The 24,610-nt window shown below is 33.9% G+C and overlaps 1 protein-coding gene across 6 annotated transcripts in view; it reads right to left on the reverse strand.

Moving 5' to 3' along the window:
* DGKB (diacylglycerol kinase beta) overlaps window positions 1-24,610 on the reverse strand; it is a 286,640-nt gene that overhangs the window by 173,568 nt on the left and 88,462 nt on the right. For all 6 annotated transcript variants that reach the window (XM_030445130.1, XM_030445128.1, XM_030445131.1 and 3 more), the window contains 4 exons: window positions 21,660-21,734; window positions 13,677-13,762; window positions 13,375-13,464; window positions 10,725-10,885 (listed from right to left, as the gene is read on the reverse strand). In XM_030445130.1, coding sequence (XP_030300990.1) covers window positions 10,725-10,885; window positions 13,375-13,464; window positions 13,677-13,762; window positions 21,660-21,734 — 412 coding nt within the window. The remainder of the gene's footprint in view (window positions 1-10,724; window positions 10,886-13,374; window positions 13,465-13,676; window positions 13,763-21,659; window positions 21,735-24,610) is intronic.

Consider the following 24,610-nt stretch of genomic DNA (forward strand, 5'->3'; position numbering starts at 1 on the left):
AGCAATTTGCCTCTAGTTCCACCTGGTTTGGATGGTAACATAAGACTAAGTGTTTCTTGGCTAAATCCACCCACTTTCAGTTTAGTTAAATCATGTTCCTTTTGGGACTTTGCCATGAAAATGTAGAAAACATGCAGATCTGGAGATATAAAGAGTGTTTTTGTACCACTGGAATCTCAGCTAAGCTATCAACTCTAGCTATGTACAAAATTCTAAACGGCAGACAGACAATTCTAGGTTTCTGAGATATACTTTTTTTTTTCTCCATAATATTTCCCTGCTGTATATAGCATGAAATCAATGATGCATATAGTTTAAATGACTGGTATACCCGTTGGTTTTTGGATACATCTTGCGACATGAACTCTTCTCAAATATATGCAAGTCTCTCAGAACTAAAAACTTCATCCTAAATACTGTTTGCTGGATTTTTAAAAAGAGTTATCTGCTATGTAGGCTCAAGGTTGAGCACAGGCATCTTTTTACATATGACTGTATGGCGGATGCTGAAACAAAAATTCCCTGTGCCTATTTAACATCCAATTCACAAGTCACACATCAGATTTCTTCTTAAATATGCAGGCGCCCACTTTAAAACTCAGACTTCTCTGCTTGCTTATTTCTCCTCTTTATCCCTCTGTCTTCAGCCAGAATATGTCTTACTCTTTTATGATTTATCCAGCTACGACTACATAACACATGCTAAAATACCATTATACCATATTCATCATGCACTCAAAGGATCAATACCTCAGATGAATTTTCTAGCAACTTTGAATTCAGTCAGCAGATGGACTGTTCTTCTCAACTAAGCCAATCAGAATTAGAATGCAGAGGAAAAAAATCCCAACAGCTATCATACTGCTCATTTTCTAACCCATAAGTAATTCTAAACAATTAATTAATTTAGAAATTTGTTTCTTAAATGTTTATAATTAAATGTGTAAAAATTTAATTAGATATAAAATACATATAAAATGGATCTCCCTCTTTGTTACCTGTAATAGACTGGGTTTTTAATACTGTGCTCTCAGAAATAACTGTACTTCATGTCCTCAATAGGCACTTGAGTCAGCATGATCATGATTTCTTTGGTCACTCTCAGCTACAGACAGGCAGTCTGAAAAGACTCAGTAGGACTCTGGTAGACCTGTGAAAGTAAAGTTCTGAGACAGGATCTTTAATGGCATGGGAAAAAGGTAAATGATGTTGTAATGGGGAAGTCAGAAAAGTAACTCATTTACATAAACTTTTCAACACATATCAGGACTAACTCTCACATGGAAACAAAATGCTTACAATTAAAATCTGAGCTATTTTTTCACATAGTTTCATATGTGTACACAGAGACACGTTTTGTAGCTTAACAAAGTAAGGTATCAGTGTACACACAGCCCACCTTATATTCTGCTTGCCCATTTCACAAACTCTGTTTACAGATGCAATTTATCTCCTTTGCTAGTCTGACATGTCTTCAAAATCCCTGCCTTTTTTCTCAGTTCTATAAGCTATTTGTACTTCAAGCTCAACATGAGTCTTATGGCCAGCCTTAAAGTTCATTCACCTTACTCTCAATTTCAGTATGAAGTATTGCTGGTTTCTACCTTTTCTCAATATGCTCTTGTTATCACTAACAAGCAGAATTACAAAATGAAGACAAGGACTAAATTTCAATTTCACTTGAATACAGATGCTTCTCAGTCTGTGGAAAAAAAAATAGCATCATATTTTCCTGATACCCTTGACATTTCTTTTAAGAACAACTAAGAGTAACGGCATTAACAAGATAAACATACATCACAATTATATTATGATAATATGAATGAAAAAACTATAATGAACTCTTAATCATTACTTATTATAGTGCAAATTTGATATGGAGAAAATAATAACTTACATATATAATAAATAATATTGTACTAGCACTAATATACTTGTAAGTTAATTACACACTGTGTAGCTGATTTAGTTGCATTTAGCAACGGAGATGTTCCAAACTCATTGCAGATTAATTATGTCTTTAGGCACATATAGTCTCATTTATAACTGTAATCTGTGAGAGTGGCTGTTGCTTAGGCTGCTTTATAGACCCTGATTTTACCAAAATAAATGCAACCCCTCCAAAAAACAGCAAAAAACCCAACCCCACCCACACCCCTGCAAATTCCCTGGACATACAAGACTCAATATATGTACCAGCTAAGGTAAGGTAAGAGAAAACACCAGAGGACTGAAAGCTTCATTTTACTGCATTTTGGCCTACAAAAACTCTCTTTATAGAATCGGTATCTGTTTAGGGAAGTTACAGCATTTCATTCTATTTTATTTAATATAATTTTCTCAACCATTAAACTTAAGATATATCTTCTCAAGTCTATAAATCGCACTATTTTCCAAATCCCTTATATATTTAAGAGAAGGATTTAGGTAACTGTCAGAGTCTCCTAGTGATTCCTCTTGAAGTTTTTACCGACTATAGGAAACAGGTCACTTTCTAGCCTTTGAAATCACACCAGAAGAGTAATTTTACATGACAGGAATGGGTAATAAGTGATAGCAGGTGCATGAGCTACTCATAAATCTAAAACAAGGGAGCCTTTCTTTGTTCAAGGTATTCAGCATTGCTCTAACCTCATCATGAAAAGTTATATGAAAGAGAGTATTAAATACCTGAAATACCTAAAGAAAAAAAAAAAATCTATGTGGAAAAATAGGAGGGGAAGAAGGAACGTCAAAGTTAGATGCATTTTACTCCTATATGACTTGTTCAGGTTTATTGCATAACTGTTGGAGAAGCAATGAAATTTTAATTCTCTTCATCATCCCCATTTCCTTTGATTCTGTTTGAAGGGACCACTGGTGCATCTCAGCATCTCATCTTTGGAAGGAAACACATTCAGCATGGCTGGCTCATCCCATAATATGGAGACATACAGGCCAAGCCAATGACCAGTCCTTTAGGTCACGTTAGGACAAATAGATGCCAGAAGAGTTCATCGCAGGGGAACAGACTATATCCAGTTTAATTTAAGACTCCCAAACTACATGCTTCATAGACAGAAGGGACTCAGCATCATTTGTTGCACTCCTACTGAGCCAAATTACTTGGTAATGTAAATATAGCCCACAGAACTGTATTTCCACTGAACCTGACAAAAAACAACAGTGAATTCAGCACGGTCCTCAGTATTCTCACTGTTCCATAAGGGAAATTACACGCACATTTCTCAATCTATCCATATGATATACATGTGTATTTTCAGGATGTTCTAGCAGTCTGGCACACATTCACATCTTAGCACTACACTTAAAATAAATGAATAACGAAACAAACAGTAGGAATAACCTAAATTCTTTGATTTTCTTTACACTTATACAAAATGCAAGAAATGGTACCTCAGGAAACTGATTTTTTTGTAGTACTAAGATTCATTAAGCAGTAAAGTAAGCTATAAAGCTACCATTCTCTGCATGAATGGTAGAAGATTATGATGGCAAGAAGGATTTACAAGGTAACCTAAACCACTGTGGCACAAGGAAACCAGCTAGCAGGAAACACCACCAGCAGTGTTGTGATACAGATAATACCAGCTCTACAGCTCAGTACTTCTAGCTGTGGAATTCACATTCTCCATGTCCAGGGAGACATAAATGAGGGGAAGCCTTCAGAGAGGCTCCTATTATGCTTTACCTAAGAATTATTGTACAGATCTAGCTTTCCATGGCATGTGATATGTGCCTGTGGCTTTCTGCCATATGAGAAAAACAACCACCTGCAACAAAATGCCCTTCATCAACTCTATTTGCCACATATTATGTCCAAAATTTCTGCTGAAGAATTTAAATAGCAACAAAAGCTGAAAAGAATAAAGATGGTTGTTCCTATGTACAAACAGCAAAAACCTGTAAAAATAACTAATTTGTAAAAGATTAGCAATGTTTGAAGATTAAACAAGGTAACTATAGTTTGAACTACCAGTAATGACTCAATAAATAGTTTTACAAATCAGCATGAAGGTGTTCTGAAAAGGCTTCTTCTGAAATGGAGCAGAATTCTCTCAACAGATAGACCAATCACCTCTATAAATTTGGCAACAAGACACAGGCTATGATATACCCAATATCAATACATATTTTTAAAAACTGTATTTACATTCATATAGCAACCAATGAACTGTTCATTCTATCAACCTTTTTTGCAGAAAAAAGTTATTTGGATTTCAGAACAGCAATATTGTTTATTTAAGAAATATTCTTTCCCTCACGGGCACAGAAATAATGTAGTATATCACAGCATTTCATTAGCACATTCAAAGCGATGATTAAGATTCACAAAGTCACTTAAGCATGTGCTTATATTCATATTAGTTCAGCAAACCAATAAACGTGATTTTTAGTTATTTATACTAACAAATCTCATTTGAATCATTAACTAGCCTACCCCAAACGCCCAGAATTCACCATGTGCATTTGTGCCGTCATAATAATGAAAGTGGTTATAAAAATTAACAGAGTATCCAACTAGCCTGCTAAATCAGGAAAGTTTAAAAACATATCTGAATGTCACAGTGACTTAGTGTTACGTATGTGCTTAAATTCGGTATTGAATCAGGGACTAAATAGCAAATGAAGTGTCCTTAGGATCTTCCCCTATAGAAAAAAAAATTCTTCTTAACAACTATGAACACAAAACTAAATTTCACTCCTTTTGGTATATGATATATACCATAGTAAACTAATTTTTTTGCAGAAATAAACATACCCTAAGATACAACACATGAAATAAAAGCTGATGGGATCACACTCTCTATTAGAGGAACAACTCAGACTCTCACTAAAAATTCTGATACCCCAAAGTTTATATTGAAATGTTATTTCCAGAGAAAAACCCGAAATTTGGCTTCTATATAAGATTTTTCTTAGAGATTTTTTTTTTTTTTTTTTGGAGATCTAATGGAAGTGGAGGTTGATGACAGAGCATTGTGATGGGGATGCAGACCAATAACAAGTTCAAATTTCTGTTTACTAGAATTAAGCAGTCATCTTCTTTCCCACTAGCAGAATAGGAGGCTCTTAGTGACTGGTTAAGGCTGAAGGATATTAAAACATGACCATGCAAATATCTATGTGATAGTGCATTTGGATAGCAACATATTAGGTGTCATAAAAGTACATTTATTTTTGTTTTAGCCCTTTACTTCTTTCAGATAACAATTTTGCAGTCAACACATCCTGAGTGTAGCATTACTCACTAGTCTGAAAGATGTTTCTCCTCTACCTGTTAGCTGATTTTTTGTTGTTGCTGTTTTGTTATGCCAGCAAATAATACTGACTTGTTTCTCAAAGAACTTACAGAACTTTTCCAGGCACACTTAGATATCTTTACTGCCTTAACTAAATACACTTGCAAAAAATATTGTTGTTGAAGATCATCCAAGTGAGAATATCACCATATTGCTATGAAATCAATTATCACATGTTGTAAAGTCTGAATGAAAGACTGAGGTGTTCTACTTGCAGAAGTTCTGTTTTGGCATTACAATTCTGTATCTATTGATGCTAGAAAATAAGTCATTCACAGTAGTGGAAGACTCTGAATTGTCATGTACATGTTAATCACAGGACAAAAAAACAACAGATGGAACAGTTCTCTTCCAGGTTACTGTCTTAATTATTGTCCTAGAGCATTCTACTTTTTTTTTTTTTTTCCTTAAATATGTCCTTGTGCATGTGTTTGCAGATGTATTCAAAGTTTCAGCTGAAAGGGCATTGGAAGATTCTTATTTAAATCCTGTCTCATTAAGTAGACGGATAAGATGTTTTCCACATCTTAAGCATCTTGTGCAAATGAAGTGGTCTGAGTAAGATTTGCTACTGCTTTCAGCTTCCTAAGGAGTTTGATTCTGTTGGAAATTACTCTTTAGGATATGTATGCAGAAGAGTATTGGTAGCAAAGATCCCAAGGAGGCTCAAACCTAAAGCATCTACTTGGGTGAGTGAGCAGCCTAGATAATAGAGAAGCAATTCTGGACCTGCAAAGAATATAACCCTCTAAGACATCCTGTTGCTATAGGGGTTGTGACTGTTGTGACAATACCCCTTGAAGTCCTTCTGGCCAGACCATTAGGCAATCCACCTAAGTGTGAACAGAGAGATTATGTATGTTATTTCTATATACAACGGCTACATAACCTGGTAAAAATATGACTTAGCTTAAAATTAGAATGGAATCTGGTCCAAGAGGAAAAAAACTGAGGTGGAAATCAGAGTGTTACCTCATTATTCATTCACATAGAATATTTCTTGTTAAAGACAAAGCTATACTATTGTTACTAGTATAAACTTTACAACTGCTGTCTGCAAATACCCATCATCACTTTAGCATTTGGTTTGCTCTTACACCCTGAATACTGCACTGACACCAATGAGAACTGCTTCATTTTTTAGAATGGTATCTTTACCGTTTTAACATAAGGAAGGTTAAACTGTGCCACACTTTAGCTAGTATTATTTGCCTTGAAATCTACCCCTATATTTCTTCCTTTGCAAACTTATGCTAAAAGACAATGCAGATGTTTGCAGGTTCAGCTTACTATGCTCCAACACCCTAATTACAGAGCTGCAAGGGGCTTATGAGCATATGCTCTGTACTGCTCTATGCAGTTAAGAACATTCAAATGATAGTGAAGCTGTATTTTTAATATTTTATTTCCTATTAACATCAAATAAATGTATGTCTTATTTAAAAGTTAAAAAACATAAAAGAAAATAGAGGAAGAAAATGTTTATGGTAAAAGATTTTCAGTATCAGTATTCACATTTACCTAATTTTGGCTCCATAAAGGCTAAACTCTAAAAAGTAGCAGAACAATAAATTAAAAATTAGGCTTGCTTCTGGAAAACCCACTTTAGGATTCTCATCTTAACAGCAATGCAGATCTATTCATAATTTCTTCCAGCACTACAACCCACTAAATGAAAAACAATTGGGAGTGCTGTGAGCAACAACGAAGGCAGTCAATGGGTAATAGATAAATTGTTGGTTGAAATATTTTTAGCTTTTTTGAGGTCAGTCATTACCTAAGTAAAACTAATATTTAAAAAAAATATTTTTAAGGTCTTTGCATAACAAGTGTAAAAAATCACACTATCTTTAGGAATACAATTTGTTCATTGTGAGGTATTAAATAACAATGATATTTTTCTTTAAAGAATTCCATTAGAATTTTTGCCTGATTTCTCTAAGGGTTTTTTAATTTTCTTTTTTCTTTTTTCTTTTTTTTTTTTTTTGCTTATACCCGAGAATTCAGAAAATCAGGTCAGTCTGGCTAATTTTCCAGGAACTTTTATTGACTAATCCAAGGGGAAGTAAGCTGCAAAAAAGGATTTAAGAAAGAGTATGAGTCAATATCATATAATTTATTATCCTATCAGTGAACAGACTTTGCCTAGTTCATATTAGCTCTCAGATTTCAATCAGTTAATTCAAACCCTAAACCTCCACAGCATTTTTTCCTACACAACTCTTCCTCCATCCTGCACATCTATGGCTTGTTCCTAGAACTCCTGTGGTTGTTCTACTTCTCCTAAGAATGAGAAAACAGCCTAGGTAGAGAGAAACACTGAATCATTCCTCTGGATTATCCACCTTGAAAAGAAAGCACAGCAGATCTAAGTAGCAGAGGTTTCTTGCTCTGTCTCCCAATTTTCCTGTCCCTAGGTATAAGAGATGGCTTCTCCTTCCAGGCTTCCCCATGCTCTGTTCAACTAAGCATTTAGTGAAAGTCTAAATAATTTCTAACATTATTGAACTCTGAGGATCACTCAGGTAATACCAAACCATTTCATGAATGTAGGATTGTTAAAGCTGGTTGTGTATATTATGGGGAAAATAACTTTTTACTTTCTCTTCTCTAAAATGTGTAAGTCACTGTACCTGACACTGTCTGACAGGTGGCCTGGTGTTTCCTGTCTCTATCATTCCTACTTATCAGTCCTCTAACATTATCAGTTATGTTTTTCCAGCTCACCAAATCTACGACTTTCCAAAACAAGCTTCCATGTTCAGATGGCTCTATTATATTCTTGAGGAAGGATTTGTTTGTTTTGGTTTGGGTTTTTTTGTTTTGTTGTTGTTGCTTTTGGTTCTTTTTTTAAAGTATAACTCTACTGCTTTAATACACAATATTCTTGGATATTTAACTTGTTTCAGTGACTCCAGTATTATTGGGAAGCAGATGGATCTTCTTTCCTGGTACCTTGCCATCCTGACAGAATGATGGATGAGAGCACTTGAAAAATCTTTATCTTATTCTACATTGCTCTTAGATATTTTCTAGCTCCTGCTTTGAAACTGAAACACAGCTTGACTTACACTTTGTATATTTCCACTGTGCTTTGTGCTTTCAACAGGTTTAACACAAATTCATTCAGCTGCTACATCCCACTTTGTTTCTGACTTTTTTTCTTGTACTTATACAGAATATAGTACATAAAGTTACGTAAATACAAGACCTCTGAAACTGCTATAGAAAAAATATGTCCTTTTGACAAAAGGTGAACATTGACAACATTGTTTGTTGTCAAATTGCTGCCATACAGTTAAACAATTCGTAAAGCAGGTTCTATTCTTTTTGGAGTAGAGACCATGTTATATTTGGCATGAATCTGTGAACCAATGTGCAATTTGTTGTAGGTTACCATTAGCTTCACACTGCCTTGGAGAAACAGTACAAAATTAGACAGGCTTTATTTCCATGAAGTGTAAGTTGCTGCATATAGGCAGGAAGAATCACCTGCAAAAAACCCAAATGAGACATGCAGTGGTTCTTCAAAATTGTATCTGAAATCAGCGATGAATCACAAGTCAAATATGAATACAGAAATCCATGCTAATATTAAGAAGGCTGTTTTTTCTTGATAATAATTCCTTCTTTCCATTCAGTGCTGATAAGACACCAAATGTAGCATTATGTCTAACTGGGAGCAATATGGTTCCAGAGATACATGGACCAAAAGGATTGAATTCACAATCTGGACACAGATAAAAGCAACACATAGGATCAGATGTCTAGAAAACGTTTTCTGTGAAGAGAGATTGAACAAACTGGAGGCAGAAAGGCTACAGAACACAAGTCTATGGGATGATATTCTAGAAAGTAGTAAGTAGTTTAGCAGAGAAATAGAATAATTTGCTTTCCTTCTCTACTCTATTGTACTCTACATATAGAGTACAGGCTACACCAAAACTATTCAGGTTAGATATGACAAAGAAAGTTCCGAGTAAGGAGAACAAAGTAATACAGTAAGTCTGTATACACAGGAGAATAAAGAAATTTGCCTTATTGGAAATTTGTAGAGACAAACTGGATGATTATCTGCCAGGAATTAGGTAGCATCACTGACACTGAGAAGAATGGTTAGATGACCCAATGATTTTCTGCGGTTCTGTGAATATCATCTTCCATTATATGAATCCTGTTCCACTTCTCTTAATACAACATTATAGGAAATACTAAAAATTTTTTTTTGCTATAGGCTTGACTCCAATTATCTTTTTGGGTATCAGCATCTAAAGACCGGTGTGCAGCATTGTGGTACATTTTTGCTTTCCCAGTTCAGTACTTGCCAAAGTTTACCTGAGGCAACAAGTATAGTTTTGCTTTCATAAAATTTGGTTCACTTCATTTCTAGCCAAGCTTGATTACTTTTCTGTTTACTTAGACAAACATATTGCCTGGATTTTCAAGAATTATTATAAACAATACCTAATGTAAAAATTAAACAATTTTCACATCTAAAATCCAATTTCTGATTTTCTCTATTTGCTTTGCCTTATTCACACCAACACCAAAGAAATTAAGAAGCAGGCATTTCACATATTCCATGTGTGATAAACTTAGCAGATCTCACTCCTTCAAAAACATCATATTACCATACTTTTTGTCCATTCCTGATATAATTTTCTGGTGCTCACATCACTATTACATGAAGAATCATAATATCAAGGTTACTAAATTCATGGATTTCAAATTTTGTATTGAAAATCGAATCTTCTGGTTGTCTGCAGATCCTGGCATAGAGCCTGGTATTTTCCTGCAGTTTTCTACAAGTAATTCACATTGTACTTAATAGTATTACTATCTTAGCACTGTATAATTTCAGTTCAACTTTTTATCTTGAATGCAACACTGGTTATAGCAGATAATTGCAATATAAAGGCTATTATAATATTTTATTATTTAAAACTGCACCGGAGAGTGCAGATCTGCTAAGTTTATCATACCTGGAATATATGAAATGCCTGCTTCTTAATTTCTTTGGTGTGAATAAGGCAAAAAGAATGCCATTGTTCTTTTAAACAGTTCTGATAATGTGAATGCTAAAGGAAAAGTTCTCATTAAGTGATTATTTTCCTTTCGTTTTTACAGGACCTTCATAACAGCAATCTAAATTTTGTGCTACAGCTGCTCACAAGCTATTAGGAACAACACAAATACCCTCTTTATAGATGGGAAGGTTGAAGGTCCTGAAAAAAACCTCTGGTTTGTATGTGTGAAATAAAATTTATGTAAATTGCTGTCAGTCACCTGTGTATTCATTTCACCAGCAAAATAACACTCTAATTGATCTGTAGCAAACAATTCCTCACTTGAAGACATGTGATGCAAATATTTATTCAGAACAGAAGAAGAAAACCACTTAAAAATAAGCATAAGTCTTACCACGCCAATAGAAAAGTAGTTATTAATGATGTTGTAAGGCACTGGGTCTCCTTTCTCATCTTTATCATTGGGTATTACTTCAAATTTCCACCTGTCCAGCAAAATCTCTGAGCTGTTCTCAATGTCTTTTAGGATCTTCATCAAATTTTCACCTTCATAACCTAGCAAAACATGAAAACAATTACTTAATCAAAGACAATAATGCTTCATTATATTTTCTTTCTAATTCTAGATGAGTAAAAAAAAATGAAACTACGCAGGAGTGTGTTTGAAGTATTGACAGTTTTCAAGTACCTGTCATTAAAAGGATACAACTGCAAAGTTAGTTTCTGCACTCAGCTAAATTAATGTAATTCAGGTTAATTCTAGAGTTCACTGGACATTAGATTTATACTTCTATAAAAATAATTTCTCTTTAGAACTTTACAATTTCTTGACTTTTCCAAGCTATTGTAGCAGTTATGCAAAAAGCTGGGGTTACACTTTCTAAAATGTTCTACCTATGAAACAATCTTAATATTTAAATTGCTTTGGTGTCAAAATTTGTGGCAAAAGACATACTGTAGAGATTTTTCTGAAAAAATTTGGAGACTGAAAAGTTAAAAGCTGTATACTATTTTTTGTTGCTTGTTTCAATGTGGTTTAGCATAACAAATCCAAAATTTGAAATGAGTAAGTGGTGACTTATCAGCAGAACTAACGTTTTACAGTCTTTCAACAGCTTATGAGCCTTATCCAGCTCTGTAGAGAGATCATACTCTTACTAGAAAGATCATACTCTTACTTGCCATGAACTATTTACAGGTATTTAAATAAATCACTATCTATCTCAGTATACTAAACTCAATAAAACACTTGTGCACAACCAAGAGTGTGTGAACAACGAAGTATGCATGTGTGCATGCATAAAAAGAGTGGGAATTTTATTAAGTGATATTATCAACTCTTAAATACTATTCAGATGAAACGATTTTGCAATAGATTTCTAAAGAACTGTGGATTCCTTCTTCAAATCAGAAAATTTTCATATTCAAGCAATATTTAACTTCTGGGTCATTAACAGTTTTAGCAAGCAAAGCCATTCAAAGCCTCCCTGCTCAAGACCCATTACTGATGCATTTCTTTATGATTATACAGTATGGTTTTGTTAGTCACCACTAACCATTGCATAATGGCAGCATGCACAGTTCCATTTGTCTGCATCCCTGAAATCACTCACCAACAACTTAGTGTCTGGAAGCCCTGTCTCCTCTCCCATCTGTGGAAGTTCCAGAAAATCTGTATTATGGCACTATAGCTCAAAGTAATTGGGCAAAGAATGAAGAAAGCCAGAATATTTACACACTGACTTTTTCTACTTTAGTGTAGATGAAATCACTCAAATCAGAAGGTAAATAAATAGAAGTGGATGTATGGACAGGTCCTGACTAACGTAATGAAACGCTCTCATGGCTGATCTGTATAGAACAGGAGGCATGAAAGTGACTTCCTGCAACCATTTCCAACCTGAATTATTCTAGGATATTACTCAATGAATTGTTCAGAAAGTGAAGCAAGGATGAGTTGCTCAGATTTTGAGTTGTTTTTTCTTCATTTCTTTCCTAAGATTAGGTGAATAAACAACCACTTGTCATGAAAAAGAAAATAAAGGAGGACCTCAAATTTATTTGACACAACATCATGATTAACAAAGAAGTTCTATAGCATGGAAACCACTGAAAATTTTCTAAAGACTCTCTGGTAACAAGGCAGAAATTTGGAAAGGAAATTTGCTATGATAAGGAAGAGATATGTATAAAGACTGAGAAGTTCCAAATAAAAGACAGGTTCCAAATACACATATCTTCTGAAAAGATCAGCTGTGACCTGAAATGAAACTGACTGTGAGCCCACCAACTGACAATTTCACCAGAGGCTGAGTCCTGCCTAAAATTTTCTTTGTATCTCCTTCAAGTTACCCTGTAATGCAAATCTTGGCTAGAAATAAGTTATTGGAGAGTAAGGCTCCATATATATATAAGGAAAAGATGCAAAGGGTATTAAAGGTTTGACTACATAGATTCTCCTTTCAGCATTCTTTGCCTTCTCATTTCCTGATAAATAGCACCAAAGCACTTATTGTCTGGAATCCTCCGTAGGAAAAGAGAAGTGGATCAAAGGAACTAGTCTGAGGCTGAGACACATTTTCCATTTAATATTTATGAATATTAAAAAAGATGAAATCACTCCAAGCCCATTATTAGCTGTTTTCAGTAACCCTTTCAGAACAGACCCAATTAAAGCCCATTTCAAAATATTCCCTTTATAAGTTATTGATTAATGAAATAACTGCAACACAGATGGTAAAAAGCCAACCAAATAGCTATATACAACGGTCATTGCAACTTGGAGTGGTTTTGGTGACAGCAGAAGCTACAAACAAGGTATGGAGAATTACTACAGCCTTTAAATCTAAAAATTCATGACATTTCTTCTTTTCATATGACATTTACAGGGAGCTAATTCCAAAAATAAGAAAGGTGATAACTGTTTTTATATACATGACAAAAAAGAAATACTAATGTTGAGACTAGAATTTGATGCAAGACGTTTTCTTGTTATTTTTTTTCATTTTAATTACATAATGAATTGTATTTTAATTTGTGTTTACCTCCTCCCCATCTCAGACACCTTGCTAAATCATTCCCAGTCCCCAGAGGCAGGATAGCAACTGGAGGATGCTTAATCAAGTTTGCTTTCTCTGTGAATAAAGAAGGAAAAACATAACTAAGGAACAAAAAAATCCAATTGTAGGTGCTGATACAGTAACTGTGATAGGTTTTCTTTTAAAACAAGTTTCCTTTAAAATAATCATGTCCCAAACTAATAAACTTAAAAACATTAAATAACAAGATCTTGCTTGTAAAATGAAACGCATGAGTCAAGCAAAACTTTGCAAATGCTGTTGATTACCTATGCAATCCAAAATCCAGCCTACTGTTCCATCTCCACCACACGCTAGTACTCTGAACTCTGGAACATCTCGGAAAAAATTTAACCTAAAACCAGTAAATGAAAAGATCTATTTAATTATCATAAATGCACTGTGCATTATGCAAACATTTTATGGCATAAGACATTTTGTTTAATAATAAACATCAAGCAAACAGTTGAAAAAAAATTTATTTTTTTTTTTTTTTTTTTTTTAGGCAAATACAAATATAGTATCAGCAAAAATTAAGATGAACTTGTTAATTCAAGGGTTGTTATGGTGTACTAATACTAGAAATAGCTTGGACCTGATGGTTAATTCAAAAATTTTCTCAGTTCAAATCTTGTTTGAAACTACTGTCAGAAAACATGCTGTTTACCTAGTTGTAAATGAGTATGCAGTCTCAAGACAGTCTAAGGTGGCTAAATGCATTGGCCACAACATTTCCTTGTGAGGTTCTGGCTATAAAAGCATATGAAAATTGCACATTTCTGATGTTACTCTAATACCTAATAAGATGAGCCATTTGTGGTTGATAAAACCAATTCTGCATCATGGTTTAATACAAAATGAGTAAGCATCAGATAGAAAGCACCTACTCCATCATCCTACAAGACATATTTTACAAGTGAAATATATTTGCTAATATTTGCCTGGCTATTTCACCTTCCATATTCATTGAGTGCTGGACAGTATCACCAACTCATTTTCCACCTCATTCAATTCCAATATTTCATAATGTTGAAAAGTGGGGACATATTAAACCAATTCTAATTTGCAATATTTTGAATTTAAAAGCATCTTTTCAGGATAGCTTTTAATGAAAACTGAAATTAGTCCTTACACATAAATCGTGACGAGACAAGAATCTTGCAGTAATTTTGCTGAATTGCTGCATCTATGTGTTTATGTAAAGCCATATATATTCTATTCACTATTGTCAAATATCTTCATCCGTATTCCTTATGCTACTGACCTTATCTGATTTCCAGATTGAAATCTCCTAATAAACAGAAAATTAGTACATTGTACCCAAAGTCTTAAAAACAAATAAATATATACAATAAGTGTATTTAATTCTATCAATTTTCCCTTTGAAATTTTAATGCTGTGTGGAGAATGGGGTTCCTGTCCCTAGAAAGTCTTAAATGCTCTTATAGGCCTCTATTTAAAATCAAGAACGCATAAAAAAAAGAGTAAAAGAGCAAGCATCAGAGAAGGAAATGGAAAGCACCATTGGTGAAAAAATGTTATTTAAAATACAAAGGACAACTGAATGACTTGTTCTATTTTTTTAGACTGGCTTTTCAAAGTTAGCAAAGCTACATAGATTGAAGGCCATCCCACTGCTGTCTCACCCTCACTAATTTTCTCTGCTCAGAAGAGCTCCTGGTCAATTTCAAGTGTCAAGTAAGGTGTTTGAAGGATGCTTACTCGTTCTGTATTAAACCCTGTTTGCCTTTCTCACCTCTTACTTTCTACTTCACACATCCACAGGACAAGTGCTATGGGACCTCCTCTGATCCAAAACGTCAAGTGCCAAATCTGACTGGGTACAATTGGGAAACACATCTTCTAACAAGCAGTCATGCTGAAAGACCCTTTGCTGGAATTCAGCTCCTACCACTGTGAGAGTGGGCACTGAGATGTGCCCCAGCCCACTGCTGGGCATCTCTGTCACTTCACGAGACCTGGCAAAGAGACAAAAGCCTCTCATCTCCAGCCTTTCCACTTTGATCCAATGTGTTGAGTTTCTAGAAAGTTAGCAGATGATAATGCTTTCATGGGTAAGGGTATTCCAAGTTAAACTAAAATCAAATTATAGCCCAGAGGTTACAGCAGGGTGCTGACTTCTATAAATACTTAAACTTTTTCACCACATATAAGAGATGTCAAATAGAAAGTCTGGAAATAACAAACACAAGCAAAGAAAAAAAAAATAATACAAAAAGAGCAGGGTTGATGGTAGCATCAAACCAGATTGGCAGAACATAGACCTAAACCTCTGTCTTTGTTTTTATGAACCAGCATCCTTGCCATGTGGCTATCAAACATCCTTTTTGTTTTGACTGTGTATTTAATCTTCATCAAAAAAAAAATAAAACTTTCCAAGAAAATGGGGGATTAAAGAATCTGACAAAACCATATTGTCAAAACTATTAATAAACTTGATTTATATTTTTCTGGAGCATTTTATATTCATACACAGTGAATTTTCCAAGCAATCTCATACTACAAAATCACATGAATTTTCTTTTTATAAATTCAAATATAAAGTAGATACAAGTATTATATAAGTATGTAATACATAAAATACATAAGAATAAAATATAATTTTGTGTGTTTGCAAGTATAAATAAACGGCACATAAATATGTTTGACAAATATAAATATTTATACAACTGAGTTAGTTTATAGCATTAAATATAGTAGCATAATTATATATGGAAATAAATCTCATTTATTCAATCAGAACATGCAGTCTATATTAAGAGTTGGTGAGGGGACATAGTTTTATGTTTAAAAACTCAGTAGGTGTTACAATTGTAAAGAAAGAATTTGATAGATTTCTTGAATGTGCTTAAGCTAAAGAGTAAATATTGTCAATCAAGGCAGCTTTTTTCAATTAGTGTTTTAATAGCTACCTCTTACCACAGAAAATTTTATATGGTTTGAAAAAAAAATAGTTGGAGAAGAATTTATTACTAAATGGTTTAAAGTGAAAATAAATAAATGGAAGTCATCCTAAAGGCTCTATGCACTGTCAGACTAAGGTAAAGGACCAGAATAGAACACTTATGTCTTATTTTCTTGAAGTGATTTATAAAATTGTTAAAAAATTCTAAGCATATATAGTAATAAATAAAATTAAAATACAAAACAGTACTTACAATAGGTCTTTTTCCCAAAAGGTTTATCTCTACTTTTAAAAAAACTAGTATTTTTTTAACAATTCAGGTGATCATTCTTTACACAGAACAAAATGGATAAAAAAATGTATTACAAGTATGACATTAAGTACAAGGGACAAATGTCTTTCGTATCAATAACCTTTACAGAAATTATATCAATAACCTTGAAAGAAATCAAACAGAATATGAGAAACATGTCAATCAGATATTTCAACACATAGATTTTTTAAATATCAAGTTATTTCTATTATAATTCACATAGAACAATTTAATACAAAAACACACATGCCAGCCAGAAGCAGAAATTCAGAAGCAGTGGGAAAAGTGAAGCAGTACATGTTGGGTAGTAAGTGGAGTAAAAATGCTGGATGTACTATGTTCAGAATTAACCTAGCCATAATACTCAAAAGTTTATTAGGTGTGACCAAGAAAAGAGAACTAGCTAAACAACATGAGGAGAGCAAACTAGGCTAAAGAAACTGGTAGAGTCTTTTAAAATATATTTCAGGCAAAATTTGTGTGTGGCAAGCTCACTACTGAAAACTTAAAATTATTAAGAGAGAGGTGAGTCAATCTGGCCCAAACTTTGGAAGCCTAGACTGAGAAATTGAAACTTATTTAAATATTTACAATATTTAAAGATTGTGCTATATATGCTGCAAACACCACAGATGTCACACAAATAAAATTTGTTGAACAGCTGTTTAAAATATACCTGTAACCCCAAGGTTTAATTTTTACATGTGAAGACTTACTGAGTTTTAAGTATTCCTGATTTATGGTACACGACTGTAATTTTAATCATTGGAGCACAAGCTTGATTTGCCATTCTCTGACAAAAATGTAATTCTTCCAAAGAAAACCAGACCAGGTTCAAGGTTTTGTTCAGGAGAAAATACTTACGCAGTTATCTCCTAAAGATATTCTTGGTGTATATGCTTTCCTAGAATACTCTGGATATTTCAAACATCCAACAGCAAGGAAATGCTCTAGCAATCAATTCCAATAATCAGGGAAAATAGTGTAATTTTCAAAATAGTCCTGTTGCTTTGGGAAATTATAAAGGCCCAGGTGCTGCTGATTCCCAACTAAATTACAGATTAAGTTGTAGGGCTTCAGTTTGGCTGTCTTGGGCATCTTTTAATGGGCAGAATTTGAGATTTTAAAAGCTCTGTTGAGGTAGACTTGTGGGTAGATTTTTAAAAATACATGCACTCCGAAATAAATGCTTAAGGAAGGTACAAAGAACTACAACTTTTGTAGACATAATTTCTATTTTAGAGCACAAAAATAACATAAATTAGACATTTTAAACAATAGATTTAAGGGAATGGGAGCCTTTTCAGAGGGACAAAGCCATTGTGAAAGAGTGACCTCTCTACAGAGTCATGTGGGTCTGTGGCTGGACTGCTATTCATCCAGCTATTATTTACCTCTCTGTGAGGTGAACAATAACTGAATTTCAGATTCTTCAAGATCATTAAATCCACAATAACAGTTGTTGTCAGAAGTAGAAGACTCCTATAGAGATATAACAACCAAACAGGGAAACTCTTTTCAAGGCTAAAAACACAGGTGCTGGGCACAAATTACACAATGGATCAGCCCGGCAATTTTCACGTCACTTTGTTAACTATGGCAGTCTGTAGCTGTGGAATACCTTTTATGCCTCTCTTCAGCTGCAGAGCTTACAGGATTTCTCCAGCTCACCAGAATCTCTCTGCTCCCAAATAAAGAACGTCAAACCCATTAATTATTATACCAGTGTTTCAAGTGTACTGTTGCCCTTTGGCTGAGAGCTCCCTGATTTTCAGGCCTCGCAGCAGGTCAGTTTCCATGGTTGGAAAGGGATCAAAATGTCAGAGAGTTGGCTGCTGTGCAATTTATTTGCATCGTGTAAATATTTCTATATAGATTATGCATATGAACCTCAACATTAACAGCTCTGAAAACCTTAGCTTAGGCATGCTAAGAAGATACACGAAGCAGCTTTGTTGCCATCCCTGCAGTTCAGCAAGTAGCATCCCATCTATTGTGAAACACATCCACTGGAGTAATTGCACATTCAGATAGCAACACTACAGTTCACTGTAATTTTTTTCAAAGTGTTTTTTGGTTCATCTGCTACTTGCCAGAATATTTATTTTAAAAACGACAATACTGGATACTACAAAAAGTGTAAGATGTGTGGTGGCTTTTGTTGTTGTTCTTTGGTGGCTTTTTGTTTGTTATTTGGTTGACTTTTTTGTTTGTTTTTGTTTTTTGTTTTGTTTTTCAGGGAGAGGATACAAAAGGAAAATGAAATGTATTATTTCCAGGTGTCAAAGAAATTCAAATATGGGACTCCACTAGTGGCCTTTCTTCTACTGAACAAGGACTAATAATAAACCCTGTTTCAGCTCAGATGTGCTAAGGAGCCCTTAATTCCAAAACATTTCCATAAAATAATATTATCCTACTGAATAGGAAAAAATGAAAGATCTAGTGACTAAGCTGTTCCTTTTTAAAAACTTATTTTTAAAATGCAGTCCACCAATGATTTAGAATTTTTTTTCTCGTATTTCTCTTTGTTATCTGAATAGGAGATAATTAGGGTCCTCCACAGAAATTAACTGGAAATATTAATTTTTGTTAGCCACAGGTGTCTGGATCTCAGGTTAGAAAACTCATGAATGTTATCTTCTTGGTTGATGAGAGAAACCTAGAAGTATAACACCATCACGAATAAAAAAGTTCAAGCAGACAGCTTGGCTCTACCAAAATGATTCAAATTCTGTCTTAATACTAGCAGCATTCTATAGATTGAGTAAAAATGTCTGAAATTAGAATCCAAAAAGTTTTAAAAAAATAAAAAATTATTCTCAATATAGACTTAATTAAAAGAATCACAATAATCACAAATGCTTTAAAATACTTATATATTATGCTTATCCCCTTCCACTGAATAACAGAAACTGACATGAATAATACACTTTTGGTTTTGTCTGTGCAGTAAAGTCCCAAACTGTTCCATTTCAATCTAAATTACACATATGAAAATATTAAATAAATGTAACATTTTGATGGACAGTTCAGCATAACTGGCATTATAGAGATGGATGAGTGAGTGGATGGACGGGCAGGTTTTAATAGGCAATCCAGCACTTGCAGAAAGGGAAACAAGGGCTGGCAAGTGAAAAACAGAGTTTACTCAACTTCTCAATTAAGGATCAAATTATATGCAGCTTACATAGTATTGCCAGGGGCAAGAAGTGATGGCAGGAGATAAACTGGAAATTTAGGATTATTCATTTCTGTGGAATGAATAAAAAAATATACTGGAGCAAGCTTAATAAAATGCAGTGTCTGTTTGAAAATTAATTAAAAATTTCTTCAAAGTGACTCTGAAGTAAAACTATTTCAATTCCTAATGGGAAGAGAAATTGAAAATATTTTCTAAAAAACACTGTTGTAGTTCAAAAGACTAAAATTTAAATCGTTTAAGTGTAGGGTTTCAGTTTGAACTTAACACTGCCCTCTTGTGCTTCTACCTTAAAATACATTTTCATTTATATCACAAGATACAGAAAAAAAAGAAGTCAGTACTGGACAGAAATGGGCTCTGTTAGTGGTATTTGATTATTTTTTTTTTCTAGTTAGTTGGTTTTGTTTTGTTTTGTTTTTTTTAAATCACATTTAGTGAAATAAAATGAATTTGAACAAAAATATTTTTGTTGCTTTAGAAGTTGCAATCTGAAGCTCTAGTACGGCATTTCTATTATATTTTAAGTAAAACAATAATGGTTACTAGCTTTGTCTCAGTTGCAATTTCTTACAAATTTCAGACATTTTTCTGCAATTTTTCCAATCTTTTCTTATTTGGACTAAGATGAGTTAAATTTTCCATGGTTCAACACTAACAACAGAGCACCAAAAGCAAACACTTAAGTAATAAAACAGCACTGGCATTCAGGTATAGATAAAATTTCAGGCATGAAAGAAACTATGCATGCCATTATTTTGATTTTATGAGCACGTTTTGCACCATTCTGCTTGTTGCACAATAGCAACACTGTAGTACAAAATAAGATGAGAATCTTAGCTTCTAAAAGGCTCAAGCCCAATCCTCTTTTCACTTTCCTCAGTGCTCTACACATCCCAAATCTAACACAATAAGTAAAAGGACAGTTAATGCAGAATAATTTTAAGAAATAACAGTTTCCTGTATATTTGGCCTTAAAACCAGAAGGACTGTCAGGAACTGTCAAAACATACTCCTTCCGAAGTACCTGTGATAACTGACATACAACTTTGCAAGGTACAAACCACGTACATTTCCCCTTTTATCTTATTTTCCTCCAACTTAAGAGAAAAAAAGAAGCCTAAACAAAGAAAAACTGCCAAGATCAAATTAAAAACATATTCAACTTGCAGTGTCAATTTCATGTCAGGGAACATGTGTCTCCTAAAATCCTTCTGAAACTCTTCTCATTGATGTAAAAATTCATACATAAGTGCAATAAGTAAGTAACACCCAATACACAGAAAATCATAGACATAATTGATGTTCAGTGCTGCTCTGCCTGTTTTCTTCCACCAAAGTACCCACTACTTAGGAAAGCAGAAAATTTTAGGTGCCAAAAGTGGGCATTCAATAGATCACAAGTCTCCGATCTTTGTATGAATGCAAAACAGGAAGAATCATGGAAGAAGAATGTATGTGGCCGTATGTCTTTATCTAAGATAAATGTGTGTCCTGCAGTCCAGTTTTGAGGCTGCTTAATATTTGTAATATAATAGAAACTGAAAAATGAACTCCTGGTTGCTGGTAAAAGCAGTAAAAGCTGCAAACAGAATGACATTTACCCCACAGATCTTATGGAGTACTGCATAGCTATCAGCAAAACATATGATACACAGTTTCATTTACAATATAAACCAATAATACCTGTAAATTTCAGAGATCTGTAGCATTGATATATTCATACATGCTAAATGTGCCTCAGTCAGTTCATTTGATTATGCAGCATTTTATTAAATGAGTTCCTGGTATAATATTAACTGTAGACTTACCCTGGCATTGGTCCATTTCCAGAAAGACTATAAACTTGACGAGGATTTAAAAGGTACTGAAATTTTCTATAAATTCTGAAGAGGTAAAAGAGACAAAAGGAAACAGATTTAACTTTATGTTTGAGGTATTTAAAAAAAAAAACCTATTGATATAAGAATTAAAAAAGTTAACATATACTATAACTATTTGAATTGCAGAATTGTATTTATGAAAAAAATCAAATATTTTAACACAGCGATTGCAACTCATACAGTGTATAGAAGGCATAAAATTGAGACAAGAGTGCTGCGAGTATCTGTAATTCAAACACTGTACACAGAAAAGGAAAAAAAAAAAGGATACAGAGGTGTAATGACACAAGGAAAGCTGAGTCAAGAAAACATTTGGAAAAGCAAATTGGTTCCTATTAGTGTAACTCCATGGTAAAAGAGAGACTTATTAATGAAATTTATTGCTAGCACAAAACAAAAAGTATTATTAATTGCAAAAGCAAATTAGGTTTGCAGCCCACCAAAAATTTTTCCCATAGGTTGAACAACATTCTGATAATGTAAATCTATTGTCACCTACACCTCTTTTCGATTATATTTTAACTGGAAGAAAACTAAAAATATTTGAAACCATTCTTTTACTTATATAAGGTATATATAAAAATTAACTGAATAACAGAAATCAATTTATTGATATTCTACCTTACAAGGGACTCCAATTGCTGTCCCAGTCCCAGCAAATATTTATTTAAATGGCAGACGATTTATAAAACTGTAACTTCATAAATTTGAGATCACTTATCCTAAAAGTATGACAAATGTTTTGTTTCCCCATTACAAATATTAGAAATGTGATTTCTAAATTGACTGCAGTGTGGTAGCTGCTTCGTTTCTTACACAGCAAAAAGTAAGCACACGAAAGAGCCGTAGCTCAGAATGAATAAATATATATGTGGGATCTATGGTAATAGTTTAATTTATAAACCCCTGTTTCTTGCTTCTAATTTTAAAATTCATGTAATTCAAACTAATAAATATTTTAAAATTTTTAAGAAAGTCTTTATTTTTTCACCTGAGGTATCTCTTCCTTTTTTTTTACTGTCTTAAATGAAACAGAAGCATAATAAGATCTGAATTCTAACATAAAAATTCAGCAAAATAAAACTGTCTAGACAAAGTCTATGTGAGCACTGGGGGATTTTTTTTTATTTTATTTTCTTAATAGCAATGCATAATTTATCAGGCTAGGTGGAAGACAAGGGTATAAGAATACTGAATACAAACAAATGATCTCTAAAACTTCCAAATTGAAGCATTTTCTTAACTCCTCAATTATTTAGCATTATCAGCTTCTTCATAAAGCATTGCATTCAAACACACACAATATATTCCTGATGCCACTTCTGACAGAAAAAGTCAATGTGAAATGACTGGTTTCACTTTGCAAGCAGGCACCCATCACAGTCAACAGTTCTGATGTTGGCTCAATTTGATATTTGACAGTGGATTTAAAACACTGTAGATTTCTATTTCATTTGCAGCATCCTACCAATGTAAAAGGATCCTACTTTTAATTTTCTAATTGGCATGTGTAAGTTGCTTCTCAGTGACATATAGAATTTAACTTGGTCAAAGGTTCTGGCTAATTGAATTTGTGTGGCTGACCACAAGAAGTTAACGAATGGTACTGTTACGAAGCCCCAAAGGCTTAAGAGTTATTTGCCTAAAAGTTTGGTAATACAAAACATACTAGCTATTACCTATACTCACAATATTGTTTTCAGGTAATTTTGAAATGCTATAAAAGCCTTCTTAATAAAGATGTAGCTAGGTATTCTCTAGCCAAAACCCAGAAATCCACATGCAATAATGAAGAGATTACACTGAATCATACTTGATTCAATGCATACCATTCACAGGTACTGATGTCAAACATCAGTATCAGATAATGACTCTATAATGACTCACTGTGAATTACACATCATCTTTTATGTTGTTATATATGCTAGTCTGTGTAAAATTCAAAAATCAATGCTTCGTTCCCATTCATGCATTCATCCTCCAAACAAGAGAAAGAAACTGCCTCTAAATGTCTGCCTTCCCACTACACTGCAACTGGACCTAACACCTAATGCTAGACAAGAAAATGGGCATTCGTTTGGCCTTCCATTTTTATACATCCAGAATGAAAAACCCTAAGGATACAGACATGTCTTTCAAAGTCTTCTTCTATATGTAAGAAACTGGACATGGTTGTGACTGGACATTTGTGCTTACACAGCCATGAGGCAGCGTAATGGGTAATACTCCAAAATAGAGCTTTTTGGATGGAGTGCAATTTCATGAACAAAGTCAGTTCATGAAACTACTACTTGTCACCACTGCCTCCAGCTGGTTCTTACCCAATGAGACAGCTTATTAGTGAACAGCTGTGCTTCTGTAACTATTTGCAGGATTATTTCACAGAGAACATATCTGGATATAGTATTATCCTATCTAGAAAACTAAACAGGTTCAATTTAAAATATAAATTCTCAGAAAAGTTTCTCCATCACTGTTTTTTACTTCACTTAAGTCGTGTCCATGATCTCATTCATATGAACCTCATAATCGTTGCACTAGCATAACTAAGGAGGCAGAAAGTTACAGCAGGAGTGACCAAGAGGGCCTGTCAACAGTTCTGCTGTTGAGAAAAATACACAAGTTAACTTCAGGCTGAAGTTGGACTAAGCTATCTTCTGATCATAGGATCATTCCTTTAAAGAGATAAAAGAAACAGATGGACAAAAAAGTTGATTACACTGGGGAAAAAGCTGCTCATAGCAGTGCCTTTTGCCAACTAGGCAGACATCTTCAGTAATCCAGGGGGTGATGTTCAAGGTGTGGTCAGTATAGGCTGAATTTAACTCTCTCCAAGAAAGATGGAGAGGGACTTTACACAATGGTGTGTAGTGACAGGA

This window comes from Calypte anna, chromosome 2, assembly GCF_003957555.1.
Source record: "Calypte anna isolate BGI_N300 chromosome 2, bCalAnn1_v1.p, whole genome shotgun sequence".
In the NCBI taxonomy this organism is placed as follows: Eukaryota; Metazoa; Chordata; class Aves; order Apodiformes; family Trochilidae; genus Calypte; species Calypte anna.